At 31.3% G+C, this 13,355-nt stretch overlaps 1 protein-coding gene across 4 annotated transcripts in view; it reads right to left on the minus strand.

Moving 5' to 3' along the window:
• Window positions 1-13,284, minus strand: part of LOC106056172 (uncharacterized) — a 30,931-nt gene extending 17,647 nt beyond the window's left edge. Inside the window, exons 1-10 of one of the 4 annotated variants that reach the window (XM_056005929.1) lie at window positions 13,206-13,221; window positions 13,058-13,090; window positions 10,601-10,681; window positions 9,981-10,030; window positions 7,145-7,498; window positions 6,575-6,685; window positions 5,734-5,926; window positions 3,362-3,528; window positions 2,870-2,971; window positions 411-582 (exon numbers count right to left, since the gene is read on the minus strand). In XM_056005929.1, coding sequence (XP_055861904.1) covers window positions 411-582; window positions 2,870-2,971; window positions 3,362-3,528; window positions 5,734-5,926; window positions 6,575-6,685; window positions 7,145-7,498; window positions 9,981-10,030; window positions 10,601-10,628 — 1,177 coding nt within the window. In that variant the 5' untranslated portion in view covers window positions 10,629-10,681; window positions 13,058-13,090; window positions 13,206-13,221. Of the gene's footprint in view, window positions 1-410; window positions 583-2,869; window positions 2,972-3,361; window positions 3,529-5,733; window positions 5,927-6,574; window positions 6,686-7,144; window positions 7,499-9,980; window positions 10,031-10,600; window positions 10,682-13,057; window positions 13,091-13,167 lie in introns of all 4 variants that reach the window. The other 3 variants (XM_056005928.1, XM_056005926.1, XM_056005927.1) reach the window with 3 other exon arrangements.
• Between the last annotated feature and the right edge of the window lie 71 nt (window positions 13,285-13,355).

Below are 13,355 nucleotides of genomic sequence, written 5' to 3' on the forward strand. Positions count from 1 at the left end.
GGGGACGTCCCAGGAATACATGGTGCTGTGATTTGGAAACAGATGGACAAGACATTGGGACAATTGGAGAGACTCGCTTAGAACTGAGATGCCTGGAGGAAGCTGGTTGGTGGGTGGCCTATGCCCCAGAAGGGATCACAGGCAGAGATGAGATAAGTCATTCATTGTTCTGACCACACATTCCCTTGTTAACCCTTGGATACTATTGAGTGTTACTTAGTTCCCTGAAGGGACTTGTAAGAACTATAATCTTTCGATGTGTATTTCAATATTAAAAAATAAAATTCATAAAGAATTTAGCAGTACCTAAACCATAAAGAATTTAGTAGTACCTAAACCATAAAGAATTTAGCAGTACCTAATCCATAAAGAATCTAGTAGTACCTAAACCATAAAGAGTCTAGCAGTACCTAAAAGTCTGTCAGCTTCATCTTTTGCTTGGCAGTACTTTCTCTTCCAAGAATTGTTTTCAGCCGCCATATTGATATTTTTTTCCTCCAGCTCTTCACATCTGGTTTCAATGAACTTAACATGATCCTTGAGCTGGTTGATTTCAACTTTCTTCTCTGACAGAAGTTTGTCCTTGATGAGCAGATGAGAAGCAGTCACATAAAATAGTATTTAGAGTCAAAACAACTATCAAATGTGCATTAAAATCTGGGCCCTAAACATTTTTGAAAAGCAACTATGTATTAAAAACATAACAAAGCACTTTTTTTTTATTGTCACATTCACAAGAAGACAATGCACAGCTATGAGGCCTTTTGTTAACTAAAAAAAAAACTGCCACTAGTATTTTACACTTGTGCTGGGAAAGACTTGTCACATCATAGCCCTGTTTTCTGAATAGCTAATGGAGAGGCTAAGAATATTAATGTGACATCACCATTTTAAAAAAAAATAATCAAATGTAGTCAGAAGTAATTAGTTGTATCTAATTGAAAGAGGTTATTTGGAAGTATGTAGTCATAAGTAGTCAGTACAAGTATCTAATTAAAAGAGGTTAGTTGAAGTATCTAATTGAAAGAGGTTAGTTGGAAGTATGTAGTCAGAAGTAGTCAGTAGAAGTATCTAATTGAAAGAGGTTAGTTGAAGTATGTAGTCAGTAGAAGTATCTAATTGAAAGAGGTTAGTTGAAGTATCTAATTGAAAGAGGTTAGTTGGAAGTATGTAGTCAGAAGTAGTAGTAGAAGTATCTAATTGAAAGAGGTTAGTTGAAGTATGTAGTCAGTAGAAGTATCTAATTGAAAGAGGTTAGTTGAAGTATGTAGTCAGTAGAAGTATCTAATTGAAAGAGGTTAGTTGAAGTATCTAATTGAAAGAGGTTAGTTGGAAGTATGTAGTCAGAAGTAGTCAGTAGAAGTATCTAATTGAAAGAGGTTAGTTGAAGTATGTAGTCAGTAGAAGTATCTAATTGAAAGAGGTTAGTTGAAGTATGTAGTCAGAAGTAGTCAGTTAAAGTATGCAGTAAGAAAAGTACATAGTTGGAGTTGAAATGTATTGGTTAAAATAGTGAGTCAAGTTATATTACTTGAAATAGTCAGTAGAAAAAATGAGTCAAACCTTAATTAAAGTTTACAAGTTGAAGTTACTAATATTACATAAAGTACATAGTGTCATATGCTTGATTTTAAGTGAAACATGGAAAATTATTATGTTCATTCAAATATCCTCATTGAAAATTGGTGTCACAATCGCAAGTATTTTTTCATCTACATTGATTCTTATATTCAGAAGTTGTTTGGCTTAATAAATATATTCTTTTCAATTCTTAGTTGTGATTTGAATTTGTAAAATTATTCTCAATGGATTTATTGATTTAAAGTGTTGTAAATTTCTATTCCTGGCTTGTGTTTCATTAATTTTGAAATCAAGTTACACTATATTTAATATTTAATTGTAATCTTGGTTCATATAGTCTGTATGTGTAATTTTGATTCATATTGATAAATGAGCCCAAGGCTTAACCATGATAGAGACTGTTTCAAAATATCATTTCTTAAATTGTTAAAAATAAAATACTGTGCCAAAATATTGTTCATCATTGGCTCCATCATATCCAACAATGCTCTACTGGATAAAGACATTAACAACAGGATAACCAAAGCAATGGGGAACATGTCACAGCTACAGAAAAGAGTGTGGGACAACATATTGCTGACTAAAAAAATACTTAAGTCTTAGTCTACCGGACCTGTGTGATGAACACTTTGCTATACCAAAGCGAAAATGGTCAACCTACTCATGGCAGGGAAATAAGCTGAATGTCTTCCACCTCCGTTGCCAAAGGCGGATCTTTAAAATAAGTTGGCAAGATAAAATAACCAATGAGGAAGTGCTACAAAGAGCAGGGTGCCAGGACAACCTGTGTTTTATCAGCAGCTGACGCCTTGGCTGGCTAGGCCACGTTCATAGAATGCCAGTAGGTCAACTTCCACAGGACATTCTGTATGGTGATCTAAAAGAAGGCAGGAGAGCAGCTGGTCTCCACTTTTACGGTATACAGATGTATGCTAGCTCTTCAAAATCAACACTAGCAGTTGGGAAAAAGTGGCACATGGAGAGCGAGCATAAAGGAAGGGTCCCAGATTGCAGACGCCATACACAACAGTAGTAGAAAGAAGGGTGAAAATGCAATGGTGCCTGGTGATTACATATGCTCAACCTGTGTATCAAGGATTGGCCCCTTTAGTCAAAGAAGATATTACAAAGGGAAAAGATTGTCTCTCGAGAGGTAAAATGCCACAGAACAATATATATATCTATATGAATTCACTTAACAAAATACTGTTCCAAAATATCTTGTGTACTGATTGTTTTACTATACATCGGTTTTACAAGCTGAATAAAACAAAACTGTGATTTTTACCTTATCATCTATTGATTTCATCAATTCTTGTTCTCTCCTCTCTCTATTGTGTTGTTCTACCATTAGTTCTTTTATTGTATTCTTCAAACTTTTATTCTGATACTGTCAATTGAAATATTTACTTTTTAAAACAGTCTCAAAATAAAAACTCACATAGCATATTAAATAATTTTTTTTACCTTGAAAATTGTTTTTTTTTAGATTATCAACAGTAAGACTTGTAATTAATTAATTATTAAATACAATAAAAATAAAATCTCATTCAAATTGCTATATTTATTGATATCATTTTGGACGTACATAAAAATTATCACCATAAAGAAACATTCGACCAAATAAAGCCCTATATTACTACAAGGGTAGTTGATTCTATTTGCACTATCCCAAACCACCCAGCAGGAGATTGACCCTGACCTATAAATTCTAACAATCTTCTTCTTGTTACTAAAGGTAAGAGGCAAAGCACAAAAACATCAAACTCAGTGACAGTACCTCCATTTCTTGTATGTAATGAGAATTTTCACTGATTTTCTCTGCCAACTTTTCCATTTCATCTTGAGTTCTTTTAAACTCTAAGGCATCAGCCTCTCTCTGCTCACTGACCAGTGCCATCTCTTTTAATTTTTCTTTCAACTGCCTGTCATTCTTCATGAGCTCTTCTGGCAAACCATAGCAGGAGTTAGAATAAATACAAGCATTGCATTTTTATGCAATTTTTCTTTAACATTTCAAATAGTCCAAATGTGTAACACAAAGGAAATGGCATGCTGGTAAATATGTTTAATAATAAATAAAACTTCAAACCAAGCAACATTAAACTATTATTTTCAATGGACCTCATTCACAAAAACGAACAGACACGTGATCTTCATGGATAAAACACAGATAAAATATGGTCACATGGTCTCTTTGTTTGATTTGAGTTAGGTCGTAAGTTGTATAGATAGATTGGGAAGCAAGTGAGTTAAAGAGTGATTGTTTATGATTAGTGAATGAGGTGCATTGAAATTCAAAACAAAATTATTAAAAAGAAAAACCTTTATTTTTTATTCATCTATAAAAACACTTTCTAATATACTTCATAGTTTTTTGTTTTGTTTTATACGCAGATATTAACATGTTTTCCATCTTAATTAGATCAAAACTGTGTAATTAAAAATGAATAGAGTATATCCTTAACCATTCAGCATATCATCCTACTCTAGCATTTAGCCCTCAAGTTGTTGTTTGTTTGTTTTTCAGAATGTCAGAAATTTTGTGAACATTTTAGGTCATTTTTGTAGCTACAACAAAAGAAAATACTTTACCATCTACTTATTAATTTATCCTTTAAAATGTACTAGATAAATGTCCATATTATACAACAATATTACTGTAGAATGTATTTGGGAAGCATAGCCTATCATAATATGCAGAGTTTTTGGACACATCAAAGAGGAAGGAACGAAACACCCCCTCCCTCCACATGAATATTTAATCACCAAAATTTTGTACGAAAATATTTAAATTCTTTTACTGCTATGTTGATTTAATTATCTCACAATATTCAAGGCTATCAAGTTGTACATGTTATGTCATTATTAGAGCCAGTATTTAGTAAGTAATCTCTTTCAGACCATGCAATCTATGGGGCAGATGATGTGAAAGTCATCTGTTTCTGTGGCCCACAGTTAACGCCACAGTTGCGCCTCCCAGTTCCTAGTTTGAGCTTCACCTGCTTCTATTCCCAGCCACAAAGAAGGAGGTTTGGACTAGGACATAATCATCACTTCTGACAGAACATAATATGCCTTCAAATCCAAAGGAGAAGATAATTACATCCTATGCATTTCATGTGTTTATCTAGTCATGCATGTTGATCAGTGACTTAAGCTCTGCTAAGTCATTGGATTTCCTGGCTGATTCTAAGCTCTAATGACATAAAGGAAGAAAGAGCACGTGTATAAATTGGTTCTAGCATATGGAATAAGAAATGTGCTGTAATCTTTGTCTTTCTGAGTATTTTTATTAGGTTTTGTTTTGTATTTGAAAAATTATGGTTAAATTTTTTATGTATTATTGCTACTTTACTTTTATTCTTCTGTCCTAAAGTGTCTTTAAATTTGGTGATTTTACTATTGGTGTTACTCAAATCAAATGTGAATATTCATTTGTTATAAATTTCAAAGTTCTATTTTGCATGTTCTAGTTTCTTTATGTTTTCTTAAGTTCAGGAGTCACATCTATTTCCTTATTATTATCTAAGCCCTTTGGAAAATCATTCCTTAGTCCTATATTTCCTAAAGCCATGTTGGTATGGAGTAAGGGTATGGAGTGAGGACATTATGTTTATAAAAGTGGTTTATGATGTTACTACATATTATGTGTTCTAGTATTTTACATATGATGCTAGTTAGTGATACTGGTATGTAGTTTCCTGGATCAGATTTTTCTCCTTTTTAAAATGGGGGAGGAGGTTAGAGTCTTTCCAGTCACGATGTACTCTACCCTGATTAAGTGATGCAAGAAAAAGCCTTTTGAAAACTGGTGCTAGCTCATTCCTTATTTCTTTGAGCAACCTAGCTGGAATACCATCAAGACCAGATGCTTTACTTGGTTTCATGTAAGCTAATAGTTTTTGGATCCCTTTTTCTTGTACAGCTATATCACCTATGTTTTTGACTTGGTTTTTAATTAAGCAATTTGTCTATGTCTACTGGGGCTGAGAATGCTGATACAAAGTATTTATTTAGAATGTTATCTTTAATTTCGCATATGGGGTAAAAGCTACCTTTATAAAACTGAATGCTGCAGTAAATGGGTTAAAAATAAACATATTTTCATGTACCAAATAAAAAAACTTTTTGTTCTAAAACCATTCTTACCTTCATAATTACGAAGCCTCATTTGTAGAGACAAGAACTTCTCCCTCTCTGCCTCCCAGGCCTGTACCTGCTTTTGGTGGGATGTTACTAGATCGTTTAACTCCTGGTCACGGGTGCCCAGTTCTTCCATAAGTATCTGTATCTCATGCCGCTGTTTGTTGATGATGTCTTGCTCTAGAAGGGCTGCTGAGGACTACAGACATGTTGGATAGGGCCAGTTAAACATTTGATTACTATGTCAAAGTACAGGTAAGATGAATATGATCGGAATTGGTGTTTTATGACTGGAGAAAAGGTCAAGTTAGGTTACGGACAGCCAATGATTAGAAATATGATTAGGATACATTTAGAGACACAGTCAGATTAAAATTAGACAATGATTAGGATAAGTTTAGAGGCACAGTCAGATAAAAACTAGACAAAGTCATAGGAAGGCTGTCTGGTTATGTGGTAGTGCTTCAGAATGTTATCACCAAGGTCCTGAGATTGAGCCTATCCATCCTGAAGGGAGGGTTTGGAAAAAAGGTAATAATCTTCCCAATCTTGTAAAACAAACAAACATTTCTTCAAAATAACTAATAGTTAATGTTCATAAGTTGAAAAGTATTATTAAGGATAACATATTTAAAAAGTTGCCAAAAATTATCAAATATTCATAATATTCAGAAAAAAAAATATATTATAATTCAAGTATTCAATCATTTGAGTTAGGTTCCCTCCTTCACACTTTGTGTTCCACCATTTTTGTTATTACCTTTTAAGAGTTTAGCAATTAGGTCTTCAATTTAAAAAATAGTGTCAATTTACATGATGGCATACAAAGTGATTCTTTTAAACTCACCCCAGGGCTCCAAGCCAATGTGTCATTTCTCATAGCAGACATATTGTTGACAGCACTGCCATCACCTAGGTGTCCAAGATTGTTTGTTGGTGAGACAAACCATGTTCCGCCCTTTAAAAAATGTAAAAATATTTGTTAAGTTTTTTTAAAACATTCATTATATATATGTGATTCTGGAGTTGGCCTAATTGTATTTTTAAGGTTTCCCCATTTGGAAAATGGAATAAAAAATCAAAAGAATAATGTTGGAACCATTTGTCTGTATCAAAAATGGTTTTAGAAAGGTACAAAAAACTCCTTATTAGTATTAAATGCACAGTCAATCATTTCCAGCTAGAGTGGCAAAGGGTTCAAGGAGTGGTCCATTTGGGGAAATCCTAAATAGACTTGTTAAAGAAAACAATTTTATTCTGACTCAACTATTTTATTTTTGTACTTTAAAAACATTTTCTAAAGGATTCCTTATCCTTTATGTGTAAAGCTAGATAAAATGAGCAAGTATTGTTGGCTTGAATGTGTTGTGGGTCCATAAATTATAGAAATCTAAGATGATAGGATATTACAACATGCCTGTTTCTGCATAACAGTATTATAAGACTTCTCCTTTTCAACATTGCTGTTGCATTTGTTGTTAGGCAAGTCATAAGAGGTCGACACAGTGTATGATCTGCATCTTTCATAGCTGGCCTCCTTTTGTTCATCCCTCTCATGAGATGCTGCCAATTGTGACACTTTTCTGGTAGAGATTGGGCTTGTATCTAATGAGCTGTCCTGGGTTGTAGTGTGGGTGACATAGTCAGGAATACTTCCTAATGTTCCACGCTGAGGGGCAGCTGTATTTGGCATTGCCCTGGAAACGACCTTGTGTGTGCTGACTGAGACGGGAGATCCATAATCTGAAAACTGCTGTTTGTAGCTTCGAGCCTGATTAAAAATATTTGGAAAGTCAGATGTTTTTAAACAAACTAAACAAAACCATAACTTTCACTCTTTTTTTTTTAAATACAAAAATGTCCCTTTAAAACAAACTACCTGAATAAATAATCTTAATTAAATAAACATTCATATTTACTCTAAATTTGCTTCAAGCATGCCACTATGTAGTATGCCACCAGTTTAAGGTTTCAAAAGATTTATTTTTAGCCTGTTCCAACTCGAAAACTGCCAATAATTATATGTATGGTAATCAGAACTATGAGAAAAAAGTAAAGACTACTGTTACGTACAGTCAGATGAGACTTTTAATAATACAATAACAGACTCATATATGGTAGATTATGATGACTTTAATCTTGAGCTACAATTAATAATGTGTTAATAATAACTTTGATTACATTCCTCCATTTTCGGATTCCATCCTCTCTACCCCTTTCAATACATATTCGCACCATTCCACATTCACACTATGCTGCGCAAGTAACCACTACCTTTGATGTAAGTACAAAGTAGTCAAATAATGAATGATGTATATATCATGTATAGTAAATGCTTAATACTTCATATTTAGCTTTTACTATATAGTTTTTCTTAATTTCATAAATTTTATTTTTATTATAATTATAACTTTTACAAAGAGATTTTTACAAGAGTGGGAGAACAAACTCACAATTAAACTCTGCACTCTATCCAGAAGAAATGAAGAAATTAATCGTAAATAAAATAAATGAGAAATGGATGAGCTCTCATCCGAATCACAAGAAAGATGATGCTTACTATAAGCTATCCCGACAAGATCCACGTCTAATCTTTCGACTTAGGACCGGACACAACAGAATGCGACAACACATGTACTGGAAACTCAAAATTGGAACCAGTGAGGTCTGCTCATGTGGAGTGTCACCAGAGAATGCTGACCATGTCCTCCAAAACTGCTCTCTTTACCAAGAGGCCCATACAAGACACTGGCCCCAAAAACACCCCAATAGAAAGAAAACTATATGGAGAGCTCCCTGATTTGGAAACCACTGCGCAGTTCATCTCATGTATTGGTCTAGTCATCTGAACACTCCAACATAAAAAATGAGAACGAAGAAGAAGAAGCTTGGCTGGATCAGTGAATCCAGTTCTATCAAAGTAGTTTTATTTATTTGTTTCGTTTTTACAAGGTATGCTTACATTAGAAAATTTGTATAAATCCCATTTTAAAAGAATTCAGCTTTTCTTTCTTCTTTCAGACAATTCTTTACAGTCATCAAAGAAAACTTTGGTATCCTCAACACTCACAAATTTTAAAGATTTTTTTCAGACAGACAATCTTAATTAGTCATTGAACTTGCTTATATTGTAGCAGCTGGCTTATGGAGTCTAATGAATATATACATTTACTCCTCAGCAATTGTAAGTTATTTATCCTTGATTCTAATGTTTGAAGTTGTTTTAGAAAACCACCAAACAGATGTGTTGAAGGAGAGCGCAAGGAATCAAGAATTTTATGCTTTTTTTTCTGGATAGCAAAAGCTTTTCTTCAATGTTCCTCATTTCAATCTTTGAATTTAGAATTTTATAAGTAATGGATTCTAGTCAGAATAAGATACATAAATATATTTTTTATTATGTTGTCATTGAGCTTTTAGATACACAAGTATACTTCACTCAGGACTGTAGAAGTAGCTTTAGTTCTGTTGCAGGAGATGCTTTCTGTAATTTTACAGTAAAAGCACATTAAGTTGATTCCCTTTGTCAATGTGTTGACACTGTTAAGACAGATTTAGCTCAGTCACCAATTCTGCTAATAAAACCTTTGCCCTTATATCTTTCATCTTAAAAGATATTTATCCAGAATTTGTTATAGATCTAGATAGATCTAGAGGCAGTTTCACTAACAGTTGACCGGTTTTTAATGACATTAATATGCATAAGGCCCATTACATCTCTTTTAAAAATCTCCTGGAATTGGACTGTCCTGAACTAAAAATATTTAACTTAGAAAAACCCAGCCGATTTCACACACAAAAAACAACAACTAAATCTGCACCTTTTTTTTTTTAAATGATAAAAAATGTAGATCATTAAATCTCTTTATGAGATGGCAGAAAATGCTGCTTCTGAGAAGGAAGACATCTAAAACACAATATTAGATATAGACCTAGCTCTAGAGTCTACATCCAACGAAAGGAACTTTGTTTATGTTTAATCTTCACTTGTTGCAATGCAATGAAAAAAAAATCAATTCTCTTTTGGTAAATCTAACAATAAAAGTTTATTTCTGGGTATGGACACAGTGATCTATATATGTGATTAGCAATGATATGTGGTTTTCATTTATTTTAAGTTGCGGGGAATGTACATTTTCAGATGAAAAATCACACTGGCATATTTTTCATTTGCATACTTAATACCCAAGATGGATATTACTAGGCAACTCTGAGGTAGCCAAGTAAACAAATGTTAAGAAATGTGTACATACCTTAATAGGTGTGCTGTGTTTAGGTCCAAAATCATTCATACTGTAACTTTCTATTTAAAAAGAAAACATTTTGTTAATAAATTGTGGTTTAAATATTCAGAATATATTTATAAATTTATAATAATTTATACAAAAATAATCTAAGTCTAAAAAATAGTAATAAAACTTTTGTCTTGACCACTATTTTTTCCTAACTAGCTACATTTCAAAAACCATAATACTTTTTACTGTATTTACCTATTTTAACACAAGATTAGTATGGTAAAAGTAAAATAAAGTAAAAGTTCCCCTATCAGGACCTTGCAGTCTATAGGGCTGATGATCTAAAGATCATCTGTTTCTGTGGCCCATGGTTAATATGGGTGTCATGTGGTCAGCACAACGACCAACCACCTTTACTTTCCCCAATTTATGTCAGGTACCCATTTGAGATGGGTGGAATCAGAGGCGCCTTTAATATCCCGAAATTAAAAATCCCTGTCTTCATCAGGATTTGAACAAGGCACCCCTTGGTTCAGAAGCCAAGCGCTTTACCACTCAGCCACAGCACCTCTTTAGTATGGTATAAATTTTATAATAAAACATCTACAAACATATATTAAAATTATGTAATCTTCTACCTTTCTCCCCATCTCTGAATGATTGCATTTTGTCATGCCACACTAGGGGTTAGCAGTAAGCATCCTATCAATGTCAATGTCCTATAAAAAAAAAATATAACCATCAAAGAATTAGTAATTGAATGATTTACTTTGGAAGAAACTTTGAGTTAATATGGCTATGTTTGTTACAGTGACAGCCAATCATAACCAGGCAGAAAGCATTTTATTTTGAATACCCAATAGTTATAAGTTTGCAAGAAATAATTGATGGTAGGAGAGAGATAAAGCAGGGCATATTTTTAATATTATTGCAATAATACCCAATCCCTATGGATTCTTAACTGCCCTCTAGTGAGTGAATTTTAAAATTTTGATTCGGTCGAAGCAAGTTATTTGTAAAGCAAACTCAAATATTAAAACTTCTGAATGTCAAAACCCTTAAAATTTAGATATTATTAAAGGTATTATCAGTGCCTATTCTTTAATTACCAAACTTAAATTTGATTCATATTTGTTTCCTTCCCCAACTCCAGATTTTAAAAAAATATATTGACATAACTCCATTTACACCTATATTTAACATTACTCCATTTACACCTATATTTAACAATTGTTTCAAAAAAAAAAATATCTCCTAAACATACTGTTCCAGTAGAGATTATAGAGCTCTTTATAAATATAATTTCAAATTCGCTCACTCATTCTACATATCATTGAACTTTTAGATACATAAGTATATTTTTTATTATGTTGTCATTGAGCTTTTAGATACATAAGTATACTTTTATTATGTTGATCAGCACAAAGTTTATAATGTAAATAAAGATATAAATATAATCTTGATAGTGATGATTAGCATATCAACCAAGAACAAATTTCACCTATAAATGTATACTGAGTCTTTCCTAGATCTAGTTGAACTAGTGATAGCCTGACAATAATACAGAGACAATTAATATTTGTACAGAATTTTGGAGAAAGAGAGTTTTTTAAAATATAGTAAGTAACAAGAAAAAATTTCAAAAGGACTACACACTAATTCTAATTAAACCTACATTGTAAAATTAGAACTTTCAACTTCAAGAAACGTATCCTTATAAAGCAAAAAGGGAGATATTTAAATTTTTTATGAAAAAATAGGAAAAGTGATGATTGGATTTAAAAAAAAAAAGATGTAAATATTTTTAACAAAATACATAGCCATTGATCTAAAATGATGTAAAAAAGGCTAAAATTCATTACAATATTTAAACATGCCCTCTAAAAAAATCCTAATTCCTCTTTTGATTTAACACAATTATAATATATAAAACATACAACTTAAATTTTAAAATGAAAAACAAAATTCAATAGATTTGGAAAATGCAAAAGAGAAATAATACCATTATTAGATCTAGATGATTGAGATCTTGGGTTAGATTCTAGAACTAGATCTATATTAGCTTTTTAAACCTTTTTTGTTTTGTTTTTGGCTAAACAGATATCAGTAGGGAACCCAGACAGAGGGTGTAGAAAAAGTTTATATATATAGTATAGATCAAGATCTCATTTATTTAGAATTTGTTTATCTATCTATAGATACTAGTGAAACTAGTGTATAGACATAAAGCTAAAATAATCATATCATATAGATTTTATATAGATGTCATTATTTAATATACTATAAATATAAATATAATGTGATACTAGTCTTAGACCATAGATTAAATTAATTGAAAATGAATAAAATAGAAAATAATAATTATTAAATATTAATAAAAAGTATGAAAAGAATTGTAAACTGAGTGAACCATACACCTTAAACTTAAAAACTATTAATTAAAGCCTAAAGGTAATATTAAGACAATTTAAGTTTAGCATAAAAATAATTATAAATAATTTAAAAAATTAATATGAATTATGAATAATGAATCAAACAGATTTTAGAGATCTACTCTCTCTAGTCTATACTCTATCTATAGTATATAATATACTAGACTATAAGTAGTATAAGAAAGATCTAATATATATAGAATTATTATAATATACTGAGACTACTGAGAGTAGTATACTAATTAGTATATATATATATAATATATATATATATACTATAACTACTATAATGTCTATAAGTTATAAGTATAGTATAGTTATACAGAATATAGAACATTAGAACTACATTCACTGTCAACTAGGTTACTAGATTTACTAGATGATAGATCAAGAGTATAACTTATAACTATAAGTTAGTATAAGAAACTTAGAAAGTATTATAAAATTATTAGATCTAGATATATATAGATCTATTCTAGGCAATAATAATTTAAAATTAAATGAATAATAAAATAAAAATTAATTATTATTATTTTAATAATTTTATATAATAAATTAATTATATTAAATTAATATTAAATATAATAGAATCTATTAAATCTATATTATTATTATAATTATTAAAAAATTGAAAAACTAGGGGCCTTCGATGTAAAGTTTTACCAAAAAATTAATGTATCACTCCAGGATTGGTGCCTGATTAATCAAGAAAAAAATAGATTTAGTGTGAGCATTAAAATATTAATAATTAATTTAGTTTTCACATTAACGACCTGCCTAAACAAAGTGCAACTTGTACACGAACTCAGACCTAAATCAACATTGAACAATACATTGTAACCCCGAAATTGGCTTCTCCCGTTGTCAACAAGATCAACTTCCGATTAGATTGAATAAGTTTAAAAACTGTAAATTAAAAAAATAAACAAAACAATTAGATCTAAATGTAAAAAAAAAATAT

The sequence above is a fragment of the Biomphalaria glabrata genome, chromosome 12, assembly GCF_947242115.1.
Source record: "Biomphalaria glabrata chromosome 12, xgBioGlab47.1, whole genome shotgun sequence".
Classification (NCBI taxonomy): Eukaryota; Metazoa; Mollusca; class Gastropoda; family Planorbidae; genus Biomphalaria; species Biomphalaria glabrata.